This window comes from Herpailurus yagouaroundi, unplaced genomic scaffold (genome assembly GCF_014898765.1).
Source record: "Herpailurus yagouaroundi ecotype Mexico unplaced genomic scaffold, PumYag 198, whole genome shotgun sequence".
In the NCBI taxonomy this organism is placed as follows: Eukaryota; Metazoa; Chordata; class Mammalia; order Carnivora; family Felidae; genus Herpailurus; species Herpailurus yagouaroundi.
The window spans coordinates 27,282,139-27,304,485 of record NW_024412429.1 but is presented as its reverse complement, the minus strand read 5'-3'; the positions used below and the strand labels follow the sequence as shown (position 1 = coordinate 27,304,485).

Here is a 22,347-nt window from a genome sequence, read left to right as displayed (position 1 = left end):
CCTGTCAGCAACAGATGCTGCTTAGACCCTGCTTAGTGGAAGGACCAAGCAAAAGGATGGGGTTAGGATCTCTGAATGGAACAAGGTGATAACCCGCAAGTACTTTCAGTTGGAAACAGATCTCAGGGAAGAAAGACTTAGGGTTGGGCTCTTCCCAAAGAAGCCTGACAGGCTCAAAATCCTTGCAATTAAATTCAGAGAGAGAGGTGGAGAGAGGGAAATGCCTCTAAACAATGGTAGAATATAAGAACAGAACACTGCCTGGAATCAAAGCATAACTTAGAGTAGATTTTGAGAAAGTTGTACCGTCAAAGAAATCACTGACATGGCCTGAAAGAGAATGCGATTGTTTGAGACTAAAAATGATAACTGGGCCCCAGCCTCGCACAGCAGGATTTAGGACTTGCTGTGGATCAACTATTTTATATGTCATTCTTCTCCTTTCCAAATGGGAATGTTTATTGTGGTTATCCTTTCCCTGCTCTACCATTGTATGTATAGGAGCTAGGGCCAACCTATCTTTAGAGATTGCTAGAGCATGAGGAGCTATATCTGGATCTGTAGAGACTGTTGTGAATCATCCACATCTTCTTGGATCTGAACTAAAAATACTGATGAGGTGGCACTTCTGGGTTGTGTCCGTTAAGAAGTGGGCGACCATGTTCTACATGTGGAAAAAGAAGAGAACTGACCCAAAGGGTGAACTGAGATAGATTGTATGATGGCTCATGCTGTTGTATGATCCGCCCTGCTGGAGAGTAGGCTGGACCGAGTGACCTGTCCTGACTAACAGCAAAAGTGATGGTATATCACTTCTGAGATTGGGTTACCAAGAAGCTGGCTTCTCTCTTGCGTGCCCTCTCTTGCTTTTTTATTTGCTCTGATGGAAGCCAGCTACCATATGAACTTCCCTGTGGAGAGGCCCATGTGGCAACTAAGACAAGAGAGGCCTTCAGTCCAACAGTCCACGAGCAACTGAATCCTGCGAACAACCACATGAAAGAGCTTCACATCCTTCAAATGAGCCTGGAGTCCTAGCCAATCCCTTGACTGAAGCTTTATGAGACACCCTAAAGCAGAAATACCTTTTATGGCCTTGACTGTGTCCCCCCAAATTTCAGGTGGGAGCCCTAACCTCCAATGTAACTATATTTGGAAACAGAGCCTATAAAGAGGTAATGAAAATTAAGTGAGGTTATAAGGTGGGACCTTAATCCAGCAGGACTGATATTTTTAGGAGGACAGGAAGAGACACCAAAGATATCTCTCTCTCTCTCTCTCTCTCTCTCTCTCTCTCTCTCTCTCTCTGCTGCCTACCCATTGTACTCGTTATATGTATGCAGAAGAAAGGCCCGGTACGAACACAGAGAGGAGGTGGCTGTGTCCAAGCCAAGCACGCAGGTGTCACTAGAAACCAGCTCTGACAGCACCTTGATCGTGGACTTCTAGCTTCCAGAATTGTGAGAAAATAAATTTTTGTTGTTCTTCAAGACACTCACTTTGTGATATTTTGCTATGACAGCCCCAGCAGACTGATTAGGTACTCCACTATGCTGTGCCTCGATTCCTGACCCCAGTTGTTTTGAGCTGTGAAATTTTGGGATGCAATGAATCCATTGCGATGGATGACTGATACATTACGCTAGGTTTATTCTCTATGTCCTCATTGTGTCCTCAAAAGATAGGCAGGTAGAATGCCCTCTTTAAGCCCTTCAGATTACTGCTTTCCAGGGAAAGAAAAAGCAGTATTCCTGGTTGGTAGAGCATCATCCCAATTTCTGAGTCATTTTCCCAGAAAAGTGAAAAACAACTCTGATTTAGATTCACATTTGGGTACAAACAGATGAGGACAGAATAAACTGCAATGCCTTGGAGTTCATGAACTCTCTGTGCATATTTGTATGGATTATCTTCCACAGGGATGTATATATACACGTGTATATATATGTATATATACACACATAATTTGCTGTAATTTTATCTAAATAAATATATAGATGTATGGGGCACCTGGGTGGCTCAGTCAGTTAAGCGTCCGACTTCAGCTCAGGTCAAGATCTCACGGTCTGTGAGTTGAGCCCCGCGTCGGGCTCTGTGCTGACAGCTCAGAGCCTGGAGCCTGCTTCAGATTCTGTGTCTCCCTCTCTTTCTGCCCCTCCCCCAGTTGTGCTATTTCTCTCTCTCTCTCAAAAATGAATAAATGTTTAAAAAATTTAAATAAATATATAGATGTCAATGAATGGCAGAAATTATTATAATTCCCATGATGACAACATTAATATATTGGATGTTTCTAGGTGATCTTAATTAAGCCTCTATTGAAATTAATGTATATATCTTAGGGCTGGAAGAAAATAATTTGCTGAGATGTCAGCTCAGGATTCTTCTAGAAAAACTCTGGAAATGGAGTGCTTTCACACAAGATTCAGTGCCTGGACACCTTTCAGCAACAAGTCATTAAATAGAGAGGTAAGTTAGATATTCTGGAATAAAAGAAGTTTAATTTGTAGGGCTGATTTTACTGTGACATTCGGAGTCTCATGTCACCATATTTAAAAAAAAAAACAAACAAAACTCTGAAGAATTTAGTTTTGGAGTCACTTCAAACAAAAACAAACTTCTATTTGTCGGCCCCAAGACAGTCTCTTCTCACTCCAGTCTCCAACTCCTACTTTATGAGGAGCCCCAAGGTCTGCCTCCCCTTTCCCCTGTACCTCCAGGGACAAAAGAGAAGCCTCCAGAAAACACTGTGTGCTGGGGAGAAGAAAAGAGGAGGTGCTTTGGTGGTGTTCGATATGGAGAGTATTCACGTATAGTTAATTCTCTGTGTATTTCTTTAATCCTCTCTTCTCAGTTCAGTTCAATGGCCGGGGGATGCCCCTCCTTTGAAAGGTGGTTCAGGAAGTAGTTACTGACTGGCTTAGGCAGCTCTGTCAATCATTAACGGCTGATAGCTCATGCGTGGTTCAGGCCTGTTCCAAGGGAAGGAGACTAGCCGGGCTAAGGCCAAAGCCTGACCCAGTAATAAAGCCAGTGAGTTTGTATATATCATCTGAGCAAAGCTGGACCGACACCCAGGTTTGGGGGGGGTCCTTGGCGTATGTCTTCCTTGGAGACACGTCTAACAATGGCTACTTAGCAATATTTATTAACTCTTGTTTTGGTGAGGGTTATAAAGATGTAGGACTGTGGGTTAGTAAAATCATACCTACTTAAAATGGCCCTGTTGTTTTCACTATTTAAGTGTAGCCTGTAGGTGTTTTCAAGATGAAATGTTTGGCATCTGTTTCCCCAGGCCACATTCGTTTAGGTAGAAACTAGAGACAGGATTCATTACCTCTTTGTTCTCCAGAGAGGCCCTCCTCGGGGCCCCACTGTAATTATATCTCCTGGCCAGCCTTTCCCACCAGCCCACCCAACAAGCCTGGGCTTGTCTCTCTATCCCCAGATAAAAGCAGTTGAAGTGGAAGGGATAGACCTCTGCTACACAGTGAAAGTGCTTCGCGAACTGTAATGTGCTATGCAAATATTAGCCATGAGGTTGGTAGACTGTCTAAGGATTGCTTAGCAACTTAGATTGAACTATACAGGAAAATGACATTTTCTCTCCCTTATAGCTCTTTCAGGAAAGAGTTGCTCTTATAAGTCATTGGTTTGACCTCTGGACTAACAAGCAACGTCAAGAATTCTTATTCACGATTTTTTTACGATGCACTAAATCACAGTTAAGGTAAATGTAGCCCAAGGATGTAATCATCATTGGTTCTTAAAGGAAGATAAAATATAGTAAAATGTTTACATAACCTTTAAGGGTTTCTTTTTTTTTCTTTCCCTTAGAAAGAACAAATAAAGCGACTGGTATTTTAAGGTTTATAAACAGAATCTTCTAGTGCTGCTTTCTCCTTGAGGATCAAATGGAGCCTTGGAGGGCTATAACACCTCCACACCACAGTGAGATGTTTAGTTTTTGCAAACATCAGAGACTTCAGCCAGTGAATTTTTAACATTCTCTTAGTATATTAAATTCTCCTTAGAATGGAAGGATAATATATGTCAAGTAGATATCTGGTACACAGGCGGTCCATAAATAATTGTTACCTGAACAACGGATCTGAAATGAAAGGATCTGAAAAATATCCGAGGAGTGACCAGGGAAGTAACATTTAGGAATACGGGCAAGAATGGTTAACGATAGTCGCCACCGATTGCCAGTGGCTTCTTGTTCTTTTCTTGCCCTTGCCTCCTATGTCTGTTATTTGCTTTGAAATACTCCAGCAGAGATGGTGTGATATTTGAATGCACTGGTTGAAATTACATACAGGAACAGTTAGTGTTTTGATCAAGATTTAATGCTCTAAGCGTGATTAGCTAGCACTGTTACTGGAAAGGTCACAATGTCTCAGTTATTACAAGATACTTCGCTAGTTAGCATAGCAAATATCAGACATGAGTTATTATCGGAGCAACCAGCGGCTTGTTCATTTGTCAGATGAATGGCAGAAATGGATTCTTTGGAGAAATTGAAGGTATTTAGATGTGGGACTGAAAATATTCTAGAGAGCCCTCCGACACGCCTGTTCCTGGCTGAAGGATCCAGCCAGCCCAGTAGCAGGTGCTTGTAAGACTTGATCCCCAGATCAATGGCCTTGCCAGTCTGGGGGTTTCTGGTAGCCTGAGGCTAGCAATGAGGGTAATAGTAGAATCTCGCTTCTGGAACATTGCACTTTCTCAACTGAGCAAACCTTTCACCCAAAGGACAGAGAGCTGGGACTCCTTCAAGCCCATAGAGGAGACTGTATGAAGTGCTTGGGGGTTGTTTACTAGGTTTGTTTAGGGAAACTGTAGGTATAGCAACGTTTGTGTTAGTTGTTTTCACTACAGCCTGGTGGTGAGGTTGTTGGGAGAGGCGAATCTCTGAACTGCTGAGGTAGCTACCAAAAAGCGCCAGAGTTGTGCAAAACCGGATTGGCCTATTTTAATTTGTAATACCTGCCTTCCACCCTTTCTTACACTTCCTCCTGCCTGTCTCTTTTCAGTCAGCCATTTCTTCTCTCCTACCTGCTTGCTCACCTGCTCTCCTGCATACCCTCGCCTGCATCCGTGGGTGCACAGTGGTTTGTCCACAGACGGTCCCCGATGGAGTCACCAAGTCACCGGAGGGAGGCAAGCACCTTCCTGGCTGTGTTGAAAAAGGCTGCAAAAACAGTCCACAGAAAAATAAGCTCTTTAGTCAATGCTTAAAAATCAGGGAAGGAACTTTTTATGGGAGTCATCGGCTGGGTTTCCTTTTAATCCAACTTTATAGCTTTCAAGATAAAATAATAGACCAAACCCCAAATCCAAAATTGCTTGTGGTACATCATGTTCTCTTCTCATGTATCATAAACCACGCAATTTTAGCTGTAACCACTGGAGGTCAATAGAGATCTTGTGGTATATTTTGAGGCTCATTAACATTAGGCCTGACATTTTGTCACTGGAAGTCGTAGCCTTTGTCTGGTACCTGAGTTTTTACTATGGCATCAGGATATGGGACTAATCTGCTCGGTGGAATTACTTTGCCTTGTTTCATAGTAGCTGCATTTCTACAGAGAGCTGTGTAGGTTTCATAGTTTCATATGAAGCTATTATTACTTATTCTGGGCTGGTGCTTTTAAGGGGAAGTTGTATGTCAACTTCTGGTCTCTAGATTTGGCATCCTGAACCCATCTTTAATTTGTAGTGGTGGTTTTGTTGCTGAACATCAATTAGTTTATTCCCCAAAATTTAGATTATTTTTTTTTTAATTTATTTCAGTGAAAGAGTGTGAGCAAGCAGGGGAGAGTGGCGGAAGGAGAGAGAGAGAGAGAGAGAGAGAGAGAGAGAGTCAATGCAAAACTCAAACCCACGTGACCCTGTGATCACAATCTGAGGTGAAATCAAGAGTCAGATGCTCAACCAAATGAGCCACCCAGGTGCCCCTGGATTAAGTCTTTCTTCCTCTCTCTTTGGGTCAGCCATGTCTCCTCTCCTGCTAACATCTACAGAAACTATTTGCTCATAGTCTAATCCGATTCGAGTTATGCTTGATTTTAATCAAATGTAAAAGCCCAATTCATTTTAGTTTTTCAAGTCAGCGCAATCAACTTTCTTTTAGACATCTTTATTGATATAGAATTCACGTGCAATAAAAGTCATCATTCAAAAGGTACAAGTCAGTGGTTTTAGTATATTCACAGAGTTGTGTAAACACTACCACAATCTAAGTTTAGGGCATTTTCAACACCCCCGAAAGAAACTTCCTACCCATTAGCAGTAACTTTCCATCTCCACCCCCAGCACTGGGCAACCGTGAAATCTACTTTCTGTTTCTATAAATTGCCTTTTCTGTACTTTTCATATAAATACAGTCTTACAACACGTGGTCTTCTGTGACTGGCTCTGTTCTTGTATTGTTGTTAAATAACAAAATGCAACCAAGTAAATGGGCGGCACCCATTTAGCAAGTGGAGCTGGACTCTAAGAGGAGTTGTACAAAATAAAATGGAAGGAAAGCTTTTATGGTTGGAGGGTGGGGGTAAGAAAGCTATTAGCAAAAGAAAAGGATTGTTCCAAACAAGGCTGTTTGCTAGGGGAAAGAAAAAGCAACAGGTCTTATCACGTAGATTGCCTCATCTTTCTTCGGGGGATAGAGACCGTGTACCAGACTTGTTGGTGCAGATGGGAAGAAAAATTTTCCTGACTGACCGGTTAAAGCCCCATTTCTGGGGGAGGCTGAAACTGCAATTATTGGGTATTAAGCCGCGGTCTGGCAACTCGGTCTAAGTGACACCATTTGGGGCCCGTGATTTTCTTTGTTCAGCCAATGTTCCCAAGGGTCATCCATTTTGTAGCAAATATCAGTACTTCTTTCCTTTTTGTCGTCAAATAACATTCCATGGATGGATAGTCCATATTTTATTTACCCATTCCTAAGTTGATGGACATTTGTGTTGTTTCCACATTTTGGCGATTGTGAATAATGCTAAGAACATCTGTGTGCAGGCTTTTCTAGATGGATGTCTTTCTTTCTTTTAGGTCTCTACCTAGAAATGGAACTGCTGGGTCAAATAGTGACAGCGCAATCAACTTTTGGTTGTTAAACATTTCTTTTGAACCCTATTTATTCTTATAGTCCCTGTTCCCCCACCACTGAATAAGCTTATGGATGCATGAGAGAATTTAGCATTGCTTGAATGTCTGAAGTATTTATATGTAAACTGGGCTGTATTGGTACAAACCCCGTTTTGAAGGCAGAGGAGCCATTGTTTAGATGTTTTGTATTATAATTTCTGAATAATTTTGTCTTAATGGAAGCAGTCACAGTTATAAAGGTATTAAATAGGATATTGTGGTATAGGGTGGAACTGGGTTGTCACAATTTTCTTTGAAAGTTTCTTCTTAATCTCAGTGAGGTAAGATTTTTCTTTTCTGTGCTGAACTATATTCCACATTGTTCAGATTTAAGAAGATTTCTTTTAATGTTTTTATTTATATTTGAGAGAGAGCAAGACAGAGTGCGAGCAGGGGAGAGACAGAGAGAGAGGAGAACACAGAATCCGAAGCAGGATCCAGGCTCTGGGCTGTCAGCACAAAGCCTGACGCGGGGCTTGAACCCACAAACCGTGAGATCATGAGCTGAGCCAAAGCCAGATGAAACTTAACTGACTGATCCACCCAGGTGCCCCTTAAGAAGATTTCTTAAATGGAGTTTCATGATATTTAAGACATTTTTCAAAGGTTCAGCTTTTTTTTTTTTTTATAATTTTTTTTTTCAACGTTTATTTATTTTTGGGACAGAGAGAGACAGAGCATGAACGGGGGAGGGGCAGAGAGAGAGGGAGACACAGAATCGGAAACAGGCTCCAGGCTCTGAGCCATCAGCCCAGAGCCTGACGCGGGGCTCGAACTCCCGGACCGCGAGATCGTGACCTGGCTGAAGTCAGACGCTTAACCGACTGCGCCACCCAGGCGCCCCAAAGGTTCAGCTTCTTAAACCATCACTCTGGCAAGTTCTTCCTCACCTCAACTCTAGTGGCCCCTCTCCTGGGACCTTTCCTGCACATCTTCCACCCCCAGCAATGTTTACAAACCTCTATCATGGCATTTCCCCCAGTATATTATGCTTATATGACCACGTGTCTAAAAGCTTCCGTTAATGTCATCCCCCTGCTGCTCGATGAGGCTGACTTTTCCTACGACTCCCAAAAGGACACTGGGCTGTTTGCGTCTGTCCCTCAAAGAATCCCATGAGAAGTTTGCCTCTGGTCTCCTAGCCACACTGGTGGGACCGGTTTCTAATTGCCCCGACTCAGCAGCAGGCAACGCCCCACACAAAGGCCTTTCCTTCCAGGGCTGGAGCTGTTCAAACCTGTAGCTTTCCCCGGTGGGTCCTTGGGGCGACATTCACGCAAGTGCAATCCCAAGACACAGATAGACTGTCTTCTTCTGTGTGTGTGCATGTGTGTGTGGGTGGAGAGGGAGGACATGAACAGCGAAGGATTCACTCTCATCCTGTGTGTCCATCACAGCCGACCAGAAATGGGGTGGTCCAGAAAAATGTACAGTGAAGAGAGAATACCCCCCACACTCACCTCCCTGCACCCACCCCCTCTTTCCAAGCGGCCCGTGGGAGAGCTCAGGCCAGGATGTCTATCCCATCTGTGAACTGTGAGGAAATCTGGTGTATGCATTTCCCAGAGACAATGCATCTAGGTTAAATTTGAATTCAGAACAGCCCCATCACTCTGAGTTCCTGAGCACCCATTTGAAAGGAGACTGTTTCTGTGTGGAGGTAGCAGACAGCCTATTCAAAGGCCCACTGGGTTTCTAAATATCCAAGACGAGTCTGGAAATCTGGTTCCTCCTGAGTCTTCTCTCTCCTCAGCCCCAGGTTTTGGACATGCTCCCGTCCTTTCACATAGATCACATGGTCATGGATGACCATCATTTGTCACTGGGGCAGTTTTTAGAAGTGGATGAAGCTAAGAAGGAAAACCCTTGAGTTTTATTGGGTGGGTGGATGGTGGGAAGGTCATTGGCTTCTGCTAGGCAAAGCCTGTGCGCTTGAAATTCTCACTTCCCATTTTGTAAGTGGTACCACTCTTCTCTGGTGGTGCCACACTTTAAAAGGTTTAACTTGTCTTTACACCACTTAGCACCACCTGACATTATGTTATATACAGTACTTGCTTACTTACTGTGTGTCCCCTCCACTAGACTGTAGCTCTGTGAGGGCAAGAACTTTTTCTGGTGACTCTCTGTGTCCCTAACATTGAGAACAATACTAGGTACACAGCAGCCACTGGGTAAATGCTTGCTGAATGAAGAGATCCTAAACACTCCTAATTACAAGAATTACAAGAATAGCAAAAAAATGATCAGAACAACTTTTTCATTTGCTAGCTCCCTGGGAGGAAGGAACTTTTCAAGATATTTCAAGTTCTCAAGTATGGGCGATTACTAATACTTTGCTTCGCTCAAGACTTTTCACTATTGAATTAACTCAAGACTCCTATAAAATAATTCCAGAAGGGATTATGCACAGTAATAATACCCAAGGGTGGCATGTCACACAACTCCGGGGGTGCTGTTTCACACTGTCATCTGTGTTAATGGCACCTCCTGAAGTCGTTCATTGCACAACTTCCCAAATGCCGCAGCCCTGATAATTAACGCTACCAGCCATTTATAAGGCACATGATACTAGCTTCCACAGCTACCAAGAATCTTATTACTTCTGTGTAGGGGGAGTGAAATTCCCAGATAAATCATAGGAAAATGGAGAAACGTTTTAAGAGAACATTTGTCTCTGCTCTGTATTGAAGAATCTGTTTAGGAAATGTCCAGGAGGGTTACGGCAGAGTAAGCATAGAGGTGGCTGCACACGGGCCCTAAGTAGGCTAGCAGGTCTTAGGAACAGAAGAAGAAAACCCCAAGTGCACAGTAAGCATTCAGTGGATGTTTGTCATCTTTCCTCCTGTTCTCCCGGTGTATTCTTCTGATGTCATGGTTAGAATGCTTTCAGGTGCAAATAACAGAAATGGAATTCAAACCAGCTTCAGAAGAAATGGGAATGCCTTGACTTAAGATTGGTCTACCTTCAGGTCGGGAGAGATCCTTGGATTCAAACAATGTCACCCAGGCCGTGGGGCCTGCCTACCTGCCCCCCCTACTTCCCCCACCCCCACTGCCTTCTCTTAGCTCAGCTTCCCTTCCTCTGTTGCATAAAACTGAAACAGTAAGTGCAAGACCCTTGGGCAGGAAATTATAAACTTGTGTTAAAGGACAGTTAAAAACAAAAACTGAGAAGAAGATGTGCCATGTTTAAAGATGCCCATTGTCTTGAAATTAGTCTTAAAGTTCAGGTCAGTCCTAGTGCAAATTCCCAAATAGGATATTCTTATGGACCTCGAGAAACTGATTCTAAAGCGAATCCAGAAAATAAAACGGATAGTGACAGGGGCGCCTGGGTGGCTCAGTCAGTTAAGTGTCTGTTGATTTCAGCTCAGCTCATGATGTCAGGGTTCATGGGACTGAGCCCCGTGTCAGGCTCTGCAGAGACAGTGGGGAACCTGCTTGAGATTTCCTGTCTGTCTGTCTGTCTGTCTCTCTCTCTCTCTCTCTACTCCTCCCCAGCTCACATGCGCATGCTCTCTCTCAAAATAAAGAAATAAAACTTAAGGAAAATGGATACCAACAATTAAGAAAAGCATAAATATAAAGGAAAAAAGGAGTAAGAGTTATATTACCAGATATTAAAACCACATTTACCCCTTTAAGAAATACCTGTAGTCAGATCTCAAGTATAGAGCGGAGCAAGGACAGAGACAAGTAAGAACTCTGAACTAAAGGGGCAACCCGTAAAGGTTGGGTAGATCAGACGCCTGGGCAGCTACATAGATGTTTTCTTTCTTTGGTGCCTGTTTAGTGGGCCAGACACTGTTGATTACCCGCGTGCCATCACCATTGCCTGTTTCTTCTCCATATTCCTGACAGAGGCCCTTCTCCCCAGGCATTATGTGTTTCAGAGGTGGCTTGTCACCCTGCCCCACCAAGGGTGAGTCAGGCTTGGACAGGTTCACGATGATTCCACCCCTTTGGTGGCGTCTGGATTACAAAAGGGCATGTAGACACTAATTCTGCCTAAGGACACATGGCGAGTGGCTGCTGGAGAGCTTCTGGAAGAGTTTTCTTAGCTCTCAAAGGGACTTAAATAGGGGCTTGAGGAAGGGACACGCCCTTTCCATCTGTGGTTCCTGTTGTGTGAGGATAATCACTCACTTTGTTAGTCATTCGGAAATCACCTCAGGGAATGAGCCTAAGGACCAAAGCAAACTACTGAGGAGGCAAAGTGAAAATATGGAAGATTCTGGCCTTTGATGACCTCATTGAGTCCTTGAATTCACTAACCCTGGAGCTGCCCTGATTTTCCTTATTGCTTAAGTGAAAGGAAGATAAATAGGTTTAATATGGCCCATAATGATCCATTTATCCAGTCGTCCCTTCTCTGGTCATATCAACCCTCCAGAATTTAGCTGTGAACCAGCTACCTTTAGAAAAACAAAATGCATCGAAAGCTCAACTGACGCTCTTTACACATGGGAGAGAGCCAATTAGATTCCCATGCAGGTCTCAGAACTTCATGAGCTCAGGGCCTCCAAAAGGAGTTCCACCTCCTCCTAAGACCGCCCTACACACACCCAGTGCTTTGTACTCGGCTTGACACGAGCCCCGGGATCTGCTGCTACTGGGAAGTCAAATTCCCGGATGCTGAGAAGGGCTGGGCCCATAGGGTCACTTGGAGTTTGTAAAAACAGACTCTGAACCCCATCCGTGGAGATTTTGGCTCAACACGCGGGGATGGGGCCGAGGAAGCAGTATTGACTCCATTCCCAGAGTGCTGTGGCGCACAGCCAAGGATGACCTGATGGCCCCAAGAGTCCACTCTTCCTCAGAGGCAGGAACGCAGGATGCACGAGCACCCCGTTCCTTCTATTCCCAACGAAACAGAATGATCTGTTCGGGTTCTCTAGATGCCTTTTTCATCTTTCCCCGGCACTGCTGCTTCGTGGGTTTCGAATGTTTCGTTGTGAGTAACCCCCAAACTTGACACGAGTAATAAAGGAAATATTTCCCTCTCCTATAATTGAAAAAATCAGAGTAGGTTTGGCTGCAGTTGAAGCTCAATTCAGAGGTTCAGTAATAAAACCAGTGACTTGATTCTTTCTGCTCTTCAGCTCTGCCTTTGGCAGTCCTGGCTTCATTATGAGGTTTCCTCCGTTGTGAATGGACATAAAAATAATTTCTTTGTTTGAGCTTCACTCTCCTTGGACTAGCATAGGTCCATGCCTACTTTTGCCAGTTGCTGTGGCCAGGAGATTGACCCAAATAAATGGAATTAGCTTTTATTCATATGCATTTTGGAGCCAGGGATGGAATGGGCTTCTACAGAACCACATGGATCACCCTATAGAGACTGAAGTTATTTTACCGGAAGAAGGGGAAATAAATGATGGGTGTCGGAAGAATGCTGTCTCTTCATCCAGCATTCAACAATTATTTACTGAATGCCTACCATGTGCCAAACACAACTCTGGGTGCCCGGGATTCAACACTAAGCAGAGTGTAAAACATTCCTGCCCTCTGAAGTTCATATTTTAGTAGAAGAAAATATGTCCTATTTCAGGACAAGGGGATGTCCCTGCCTCTCACCGGATATCCGAGAGCGCAATGTAGCACCAGCACAAATATTTTGGAGCGTTTTCCGCGTTTCAGAAGTTAGAGCAATGTGGCAGACTGAATAGTGGCCTCCAAGTATGTCTACACCCTCACCCTGGAACTCGTGGATATTACGTGATGGGGCAAAGGCAGTTTGCAGATGTGATGAAGGATGTTGAGGTGGGGAGGTTATCCTGCGTGATCGGGGCTCAACGTAATCACAATCGTCCTTAAAAGGGAGGCAAGAGGCCCGACAGACAATGTCATGCCAGAAGCAGTGGGAGAGATGGAGACGTGTGACAATGCTGTGCTTCGAGAAGCGGCCACGAGCCAAGGAAGGCCGGCCACTTCTAGAACGCGAAAGGGACAAGGGGACAGATTCTCCCCTCCGAGCCTCCAGAGGGGGTCAGCCCTGGCAGCACCTTGACTGGAGCCCAGTGAAACTGATTTCAGACTTCTGACCTCAGGAACTCTGAGAACATACATTTGCACCTCTCTAGGCCAGTTAAGTCAGCAGTAATTGTTATAATGAACAGGAAGTTAATACAAGTAGTGCTTTTCTATTTTTATTATTTTTTTCATTCCTTATTCTAACTTACATGTGTTTTCTCAGCCCCTGCCAAGTCAGAAGCACCATACCAAGTGCTGGGGGCATAGCAGCAAACAAGACAAACACCATGCCTTCTTCCTTGCGGCTTGAGGTGCAGTGGAAGAGAAAGACTTTCAATAGTGAATGAGCCCCAAAATGGATGGAGTTTGAGGGTCAGCAGGAACGGAAACACAAAAACCATGCTTAGATTACATTATAGTGCACATCAAGTGTAAAGGATACAGGTTTCAGCAGAGGACAGGAGATGACATTGAGGGGGGAGTGCTCTGTGAGCAGCAGGAGCCTCCTCCGACAGGCAAGGATGTGGGCAGCAGGAATGGTCAGCCTGTTGGGGAGGTGGGGGGATTCTGTCAGCACCCCAGAAATATCACCCTAAAATTTCACTGCCATTACCTTACATGGTCACCAATATTGTTGCCAAAAATGGCTTCCCACCAGCCACATAACTTAGACCCGCGATGCTAGTTCCAGGTACACTTTCTTGCTCCTTCCCCAGCACCATATTGCTTCACTGGCCACAAGTTACACCGTATGTATCATACATGGAAGGTCGTACTGCACTTTGATAACAATGAGAAGTCTGTGTACATGCATTCTCCTTTATTTCCCAAGCAGGCTTGACCAGCCCCCCCCCGGATATCAGATAAATAGCTCCGACCGTGCTCAGTAGCAAAGGAAAAGTAAGGAGACCTCAGCGGGTCCAGGGGATCAGGACAGCCTTCCCCTGAGGATCTGACATTTAGGCTGGAGTCTGAAGGATACGTAGGAGGCTAGACAAGCAAAGACTAGGAGAATGAGTGTTCCACTTGGTAGGGACCACCTGTGTGGAAGCCTGGGGCCTTCTTTGTGTCTTCAGTAGTAATTCCAGGCTTTTGTAGAAGCACTGGAACACGTGAGTAGGCAAAAAGAGGAAAATCACCCAGAATCCCCCCACCCAGAGATAACCTAATTTTTTATGCTTATGTGCCTCCATGTAGCTATGAATCAGCATAGACAAACTATTTTAAAATCTTTAAAAAAAATTTTTTTAAGTTTATTTATTTCTGAGAGACAGAGAGAGCGAGCAGGGGAGGGGCAGAGCCACAGGGAGAAAGAGAGAATCCCAATCCGTACCGACAGTACAGAGCCCAATGTGGGGCTCGAACTCACAAACTGCGAGACAGGACCTGAGCCAAAATCAAGAGTCAGACACTTAACCGACTGAGCCACCCGGGCGCCCCAATTTTAAAATCTAAAAAGATTTTAAACTCTTCAGTCACCCTTCCTTATCGCTTTTTCCACACCCAGCTTTGTTCTCTCATTCACAGAAGACTTCGGCATACTTCTCCCCTCCCTTTATTCCCCAAACCTAATCATTATTCTGTGTGACCCTGGCATCCGTTGTGGAAGCCCACCTAATCCAGACCCTGGCCGTGCCATAAAGTGGTGGTAAAGCCACCAGTCGAGACTCCAGGGTACTGCCCGGGAAGCAAGAAAGCAGGGACCTCTGCCAATGTGACTTCCCCTCTCCAGGCCACCGCTGCAAGCTGTCCTCTCAGTGGTTTTCATCGCGGTTTGGGCCGCTTCTTTCTCCTTCTTATCAGAAATTTAAGAGCTGAGAATTAGATTCAAGTTCCGTATTACTAAGCCTTGTTATTTTTGCAAAGTGCACATTGTACATTCAGTAGCACACGGCAAAGTAGTGTCATGAATTATTTAAATGAAGATATCCTTGTCACAATAAAGGAGCAAAGCACATTTTGTTCATTGTCTCTTTACATGTTGTTATTTCTCTTCACGGATTTCTTACTTTGCAACATTAACTAAAATGCAATGAGCCACGATGTCATTACCACAAACTACCCTAGCTCTGCTGCTTGGGTACTGATTTTTTTTTTCTTCTTTTTATGTGGCTGAAGCATTTTCCTTTTTTCTTGCTTAAGATTCATTATACTTGAATGTGTCCTTGTAGCAGTGCTTGCTACGAACAAATGTAAAACATGTATAAGTGAGGTCCGCTTTAAAAAGTAACTCAGATCCTTGGGGTGCCTTGCTGGCTCAGTCAGTGAAGTGTATGACTCTTGATGTCGGGGTTGTGAGTTCGGGCCCCGTGCTGGTTATAGAGATTGCTTAAAAATAAAATCTTTTGGGGGCACCTGGGTGGCTCAGGTTATGACCTCAAGTTTCGTGAGTTTGATTTGAGCAACGCATCAGGCTCTCTGCTGTTAGCATGAAGCCTGCTTCAGATCCTCTGTTCCCCTCCCCCGGGCCCCCCCCCCCCCCCCGCTCTCTCTCACTCAAAAATAAAATAAAACATTTTAAAAAAAGAAGAAAAAAGAAAGAAAATATTTTGGGATACCTGGATGGCTCAGTTGGTTAAGCATCTGACTCTTGATTCTGGCCCAGGTCATGATCTCATGGTTCATGAGATCGAGCCTCATGTCAGGCTCTGCATGATCAGCTTGAGATTCTCTCTCACGCCTCCTCTCTCTGTGCCCCTCCCACTTGCTCTCTCAAAATAAATAAACTTAAAAAAATAAAATGATAAATAAATAAACAGTAACTCAGATTCAGTTCTTCTCCTTTGCTTGGCTGGGATGGAACAGTAGACGGTGTGCGGTGGGAAGGGGGTGGGAATAAAAACTCAAGATACTGAGGCCCGTCTTTGAAAAGGAGGCTGAGACTGGGGCGCCTGGGTGGCGCAGTCGGTTAAGCGTCCGACTTCAGCCAGGTCACGATCTCGCGGTCCGTGAGTTCGAGCCCCGCGTCAGGCTCTGGGCTGATGGCTCAGAGCCTGGAGCCTGTTTCCGATTCTGTGTCTCCCTCTCTCTCTGCCCCTCCCCTGTTCATGCTCTGTCTCTCTCTGTCCCAAAAATAAATAAAAAACGTTGAAAAAAAAATTTAAAAAAAAAAAAAGAAAAAAAAGAAAAGGAGGCTGAGAACATTTCTGTTTTGCACCTTATTTTATTGATCTGCTTTATAATTCTAAGTGAGAGCATACTGTCCTCCAAGAACCAGTGAAAGGATTGTGAAGCCTGTCTGGGACAGTGAGGACTCAGATCAGAGATCCCCGGGGATTAGCTGTTCCTGGTGTCCTCACTGCCTCATTGGGCTTGAATGTTAATCTCTCAACAATGAGAGGAGCCCTCATGACACTTTTATCTGTGGATACGATATGCTGCCAGTACATGCACAATTCCATCCTTTGCTCTCCTGCTTATACACACACACACACACACACACACACACACACACACACGTGCGTGTGCACACACGCACGCACTCCCCAGACTGGCATGCCAATATGTTCATTTTATCCATCTCTCTATCCCTCTATCTATTTACTTCTTTCTTTTTAATTATTTTAAAGTTTATTTATCCATTTAGAGAGAGAGAGAGCACAAGCAGGTGAAAGGCAGACAGAAAGCAAGGGAGAGAAAATCCCAAGCAGTCTCCACACTATTAGCATGGAGCTGATGTGGGGCTTGAACTCATGAGCTGTAAGATCATGACCTGAGCCGAAACCAAGAGTCGGACACTTAAGCGACTGACCCATCCAGGCGCCCCACCATTAGGTTCATTTTGAACCACTGTTTTGTCTTAGGTTGTGACAAAGCTGCATGGACAGGGATCAAGAATGAGCAGTGGCCTCAGATAAAGCCAGAGGAGTAGAAACACCCAACATAATAGGCAATCATTAAACCTTGCAAATGATGTAGGCAGCCTCTTCTTTAAAAACAGAAATCAAAAAACCTTTTTATTTTGCAATAATTTTTAACTTATAGAAAAATTGCAAAAACTTGTGCAAATAATTCCTTTATACTTTTCACCTGGATTCCTTAATGGTTAACATTTTACCATTTCACCTTATTATGCTGAATCATTTGAGAATATGTTGCAAACATGATGCCCCACTAAAGCTAAGCATCTCAGTATGTGTTTTCAAAACAAACAAACAAACAAACAAACAGGACATTCTGCTGAAAAATCAAAGTACATCCTCCAATATCAAGAAATCAGCACTGATACAGTACTATGGTCTAATCCACAGATTCCATTTGAATACTCCTGATTGTTCCAACAATGTCCTTTCCTTCTCAGCCCAGAATCCAATCCAGGGTCCTGTTGTATTCGGTTTTCACGTCTCTATATCCACCTTTGATGGGGAGCAGTTCCTCAGTTCTTTCTTGTCTTTTATTACTTAACACTTTCAAGAGTACAGACCTACTTGGGCACCTGGGTGGCTCAGTTGGTTAAGCATCCAACTTCGGCTCAGGTCGTGATCTCATGGTTCATTGGTTTGAGCCCCACGTGGGCTCTGTGCTGACAGCTCAGAGCCTGGAGCCTGCTTCAGATTCTGTGTCTCCCTCTCTCTCTGCCCCTTCCCTGCTTGCACTCTGTCTCTCTCTCCTTCAAAAATAAAATAAAACATACAAAAAAAAATACAGACCTACTTTGTTGAATGACCTTCAATCTGTGATTGGCTGATACTTCTTTAAGATCACATTCAGGTTATGTGTTCTTGGCAGGAATAACACAGAAGTGACGCTGTGTTCTCAGCGGATCACATGGGGCATACATACTATGTCGATTTGCCCCATTGCTCATTCTGTTGACTTATCATCACTTGGTTAAGATGATTAATTATTAGGTCTTTGGTACTTATTAATTAATAAGTAACTAAAAAGACTTTGAGTGATTAATTTTAAATTAACTTAAAAGTATTTGAATCTATGCAAGTACCCTGTTCCTCACCATACTTTCACCCACTGGTTTTAGAATCCATTGATGATTCTTATCTGATGTAATTATTACTGTGATAGCTGCCAAGTGCTCATTTTCTAACTTCTTAATTCCTCCTACATGTATTATTTATTGGTGTTCAGTTGCAAGATACAAGTTTCCCTTCTCCCAAGATTATAGATGAGGCTCCAGTTAGGCAAGCAGTTTAGGTAAATTAATGATAAAGACAGTCTCTGGGTCTCATGGGTCTTCAGCAACTTGTTAATGAAGATAACTAAGTTATTTTCTCGTCCCTAATTGGAGATAGTGTTTTCATTTCACATTGGAACTTTCTGGGGCTTGACCCACCCTGTGGGAATTTAGCCTATGCATTCAGAGAAGGTCATAGAAAGTCAGAGAAGACACATTGCAGAATGAGATCCATTCAGAGACAGGATTTGTCTTCCAGTGAGTTAATCTGTGTCCAATAGGACCTGGTAACAGGGTAGCAGTAGCCACTTAGCAGTAAAAAATAGTTCCATGGTCCCCATGGCTTGAGATAAAAGAGTTCTGGTGAGTTCCATTGCCAAATTTTCCAATCAGCTATGAGATTGGTCACAAACATCTGTAATTTCACTGAGATTGGAGGAGATTAGGGGTTCCAGGGAAGACTTCCATTTGCTAATCCTTGGATTGCTTCCAAACTTTCTTGTTCTAGTGATTCTTATTCACATATGATGACCTATTTGGTGGCTTGGGATTATAACAGATGTTTATGGCCAATATCCAGAGAGGGCAGTTAGGAATTAAGTATCTCTTTTTTTTTTTATAATTGGTGGCTACAGGGCCAGCAATGCATCTTTCATGAACCATAAAACATCTCTTTGGTCTAAGGCCTACATAGCCCCCAGATTTTTTATTCATTCAAGATCCATTTGTGCTTAGGTGGCACACAGAGTAATGTAAGAAGTGTTCTTAGAAGTGTTCTTGATGTATGCTATATTTTTATAAACTTTTTAAAAATAGATATCACATTAAGAAATTATTGTTGAGGGGCACCTAGGTGACTCAGTCAGTTAAGTATCCAACCTCGGCTCAGGTCATGATCTCGCGTTTCATGGGTTCGAGCCCCACATTGGGTTCTGTGCTGACAGCTCAGAGCCTGGAGCCTGCTTTGGATTCTATGTCTCGCTCCTTCTCTGCTCCTCTCCTGCTTGTGGTCCATCTCTCTCTCTCAAAAATAAATGTTAAAAAAAAAAATTCTTATTGAATTTGTTTAGGCATGATGATGGTATTATAGTATATGTTTTTTAAAAATGCTCCTATTGTTTAGTAAGGCACACAGAAATATCAAAGAAGAAATCACAAGAGAAATGAGAATATTTCATATGGAATGATGATGACAATATAACACATCTATGTGGGTGAGATGAGTGCAGTGACCCAATGTTTTAGGCTGGCTTTAAAATAAAATGGGAGTGAGGGAGGAAGAAACAGGAAGAGGAGGGAGAGAGGAGGAAAAGAAAGAAGAGGAGGAGGCAGAGGAGGAGGAAGGAAAGATGATGATATAGCAGAAACCAGACTGGCTACAAGATGATAATTATTAAAACTGATTAATGCAGGTCATAATAGTACTACAAACATTAGGGTGAAATAAGACATTTTCATATAAAAAGAGAGTGATAAAATTTGTTGTCAGAAGACCTCCAGTGAAGAAAGGCTGAAACAAATTCTTCAGGCTAAGGAAATTGATAACAGATGGAAGCTTGGATGTACAAGCAGGAAATGGTATTGTGTGGGAAAATGTAAAATTTTAAAGTTATTTTACAGACATATGACTGTTTAAAGCAAAACCAATGTATTATGGGGCTTATAACATAAGTAGATGTGGTATCATGACCAAAGCTTAAGGATGTCAAGAACTATACCATTGCACTGTTCTTTAATTTTATATGAATATTCACTCTAAATAGACTATGAAATGTCAACGATGCGTATTGTACTTGCTAACAACAACTCAATTGCATAATGCAAGAGATATCCTAAAAAGTCAATAAAGGAATTGAAATGGAATACAAAAAAATGTATTACCTCAAACCAAGACAGGAGAGGAGGAATAAATTTTCATAAAACAAATGGGAAAAGCAAAAAACAAATAAAATTAAGACCTGGATTCAACCATATCAATAATTATATTAAATATAAGTGGACTAAACCTTCAAATAAAAGGCAGTGGTGGTTAAATGAGCTTTAAAAAGAAAAAACAAAACAAGATCTAACTGTATACTGACCACAAAGGATACACTGTAAATATAAAGATTCTGATTGGTTAAAAGTAAAAGGATAGGATATAAATGCTAAGTATATAAAAGTAGGATGGCAATATTAATATCAGACAAAATGGACTTCAAGATGAGGAATGTTACTAGAAAGACAGAGAGGGACATTATATAAGGAGAAAAGGATCCCTTCATCATGAAGTCATAAAATAATAAATATGTATGTACCAAATAATAGAGTTTCAAATTACATAAAACAAAACTGAGTAAATTATAATAGAACAACTAAACAAAAAAAATCAGTGAGAATATAGAACTGAGCAATCTTCTAAACCACCTTGACCTAATATTCATAGGAAATTAAAGCCAACAACTTCCCAATAGATGAGTTTTTTTATGAGCAAAATAACTTTCACCAAGATACATAATTTCCTGGTCCAAAAAATAAGACTCAATACATTTCAGAATTGTTAAAATCTAATTAAGTATAAGTTTTAACAACAATGCAATAAAATTTGAGATTAAAAAATATAAAATACCTAGAAAACCCAAAAATATTTATCTAGAAAATCCAAAACTATTTGGAAGTTAACTCACTTATAAAAAACACGTGGTCAAAAAAGAAAACACAAGGGAAATTAGAATATTTCAAATTGAGTGACAATGAAAATACAACACATCTAAATGGCTGAGATGCAGCTGAAGTACAGCTTAGAGGAAAATATATCATTTAAATTCCTACCTCAGAAAAGAAAAAAAAGGATTCAAATTAACTATCTAAATTTCTACCTTAAGAAACTAGAAAGAAACTCAAATTACACCCAAAGTAAGTAGAAGTAAAGAAATGATGAAGAGCTGACATCAATAAAATAGAAAATGAAGAGAGAAAATTTATGAAAACAAAAGCTGTTAAAAAAAAAAAAGTAATTGAATTGATAAACTCCTGGCAAGAATAACCAGGAAAAAAGAAGAGAAAATTGCCAATATCAGGAATGAAAAAGGGAATGTTGCTATAGATCCTATAAACATTAAAAAGATAAAAGAGAATCAGAGGCTCCCGGGTGGCTCAGTTAAGCATCTGACTCTTGGTTTTGGCTCGGGTCACGATCTCACAATTTCCTTCACTGACTGCGTAGAGCCTGCTTGGGATTCTCTGTCTCCCTCTCTCTGCCCCTCCCCCACTTGTGGTGTCTCTGTCCCTCTCAAAACAATGAAATTAACTTAAAAAAAAAAGATAAAAGAAAATCATCAACCATTTTATACTAATTAGTTCGACAATTTAAATGGTTGTTTTGCAGATTCCTTGTTTTTAAAAGTGGTTTTGTAGATTCCGCATACATGAATTGAGACAGTTTTACTGCTTCCTTTCCAATATGTATACTAGTTACTTTTTTTCCTGTCTTGTTGAAATGGCTAGGATCTCCGGCGCCTGTTAAATTGAAGGAATGAGAGTGAACATTCTTGGTTTGTTCTTATGTTAGGGGGGAGGCATTAATATTTCACCACTAAGTGTGATGTAGCTACAGGGTTTTATTCTAATAACACCGGGAAGTCATTGTAGGGTTTTACTTGCATGAGTGACATTATCTAATTTACATTAAAAAAACCAAAAACACTTGAGGGGGCGCCTGGCTGGCTCAGTCTCTGGAACATGTGACTCTTGATCTTAGGTTTGTGAGTTTGAGACCCACGTTGGGCATAGAGGTTACTTAATGAAAAAAAAAATTAGAAAAAAAAAAAACAAAACCCTCCACTGCCATGTAGAGAATGGGCTCTTGGAAGAGGAGTGGAATGGGGGAGCCTATCAGAAGGGGTTATTGCAGTTGTGCAGGAGGGAGAAGGAGGGGCTTTGCAGTGGTGATAGCAGTGGAGGTGGAGAGAAAGTGGTTGGATATGAGGGTACATATTTGTAGGGCTGACAGGACTTGCTGATTTATTGAATTTGGAGTAAAGGAAAAGACAGAAAATCCAGATTTATAACTTAAATAACTATGTTTATTTCAGACCTTTTTCCTGTAG

At 42.3% G+C, this 22,347-nt stretch overlaps 1 protein-coding gene across 9 annotated transcripts in view; it reads left to right on the top strand.

Annotated features, from left to right (window-relative positions):
* The window catches only part of ECT2L (epithelial cell transforming 2 like), an 82,437-nt gene that overhangs the window by 11,926 nt on the left and 48,164 nt on the right, over positions 1-22,347 (top strand). For 6 of the 9 annotated variants that reach the window (XR_005782678.1, XM_040449036.1, XM_040449031.1 and 3 more), the window contains 3 exons: positions 1,344-1,540; positions 2,343-2,469; positions 3,618-3,730. Coding sequence is in view for 7 of the 9 variants with exons in the window: in XM_040449036.1 (XP_040304970.1) it covers positions 2,368-2,469; positions 3,618-3,730 (215 nt within the window). In the remaining 2 variants the exon portion in view is untranslated. Of the gene's footprint in view, positions 1-1,343; positions 1,541-2,342; positions 2,470-2,489; positions 3,034-3,617; positions 3,731-22,347 lie in introns of those variants that run through there. The other 3 variants (XM_040449032.1, XM_040449034.1, XM_040449039.1) reach the window with 2 other exon arrangements.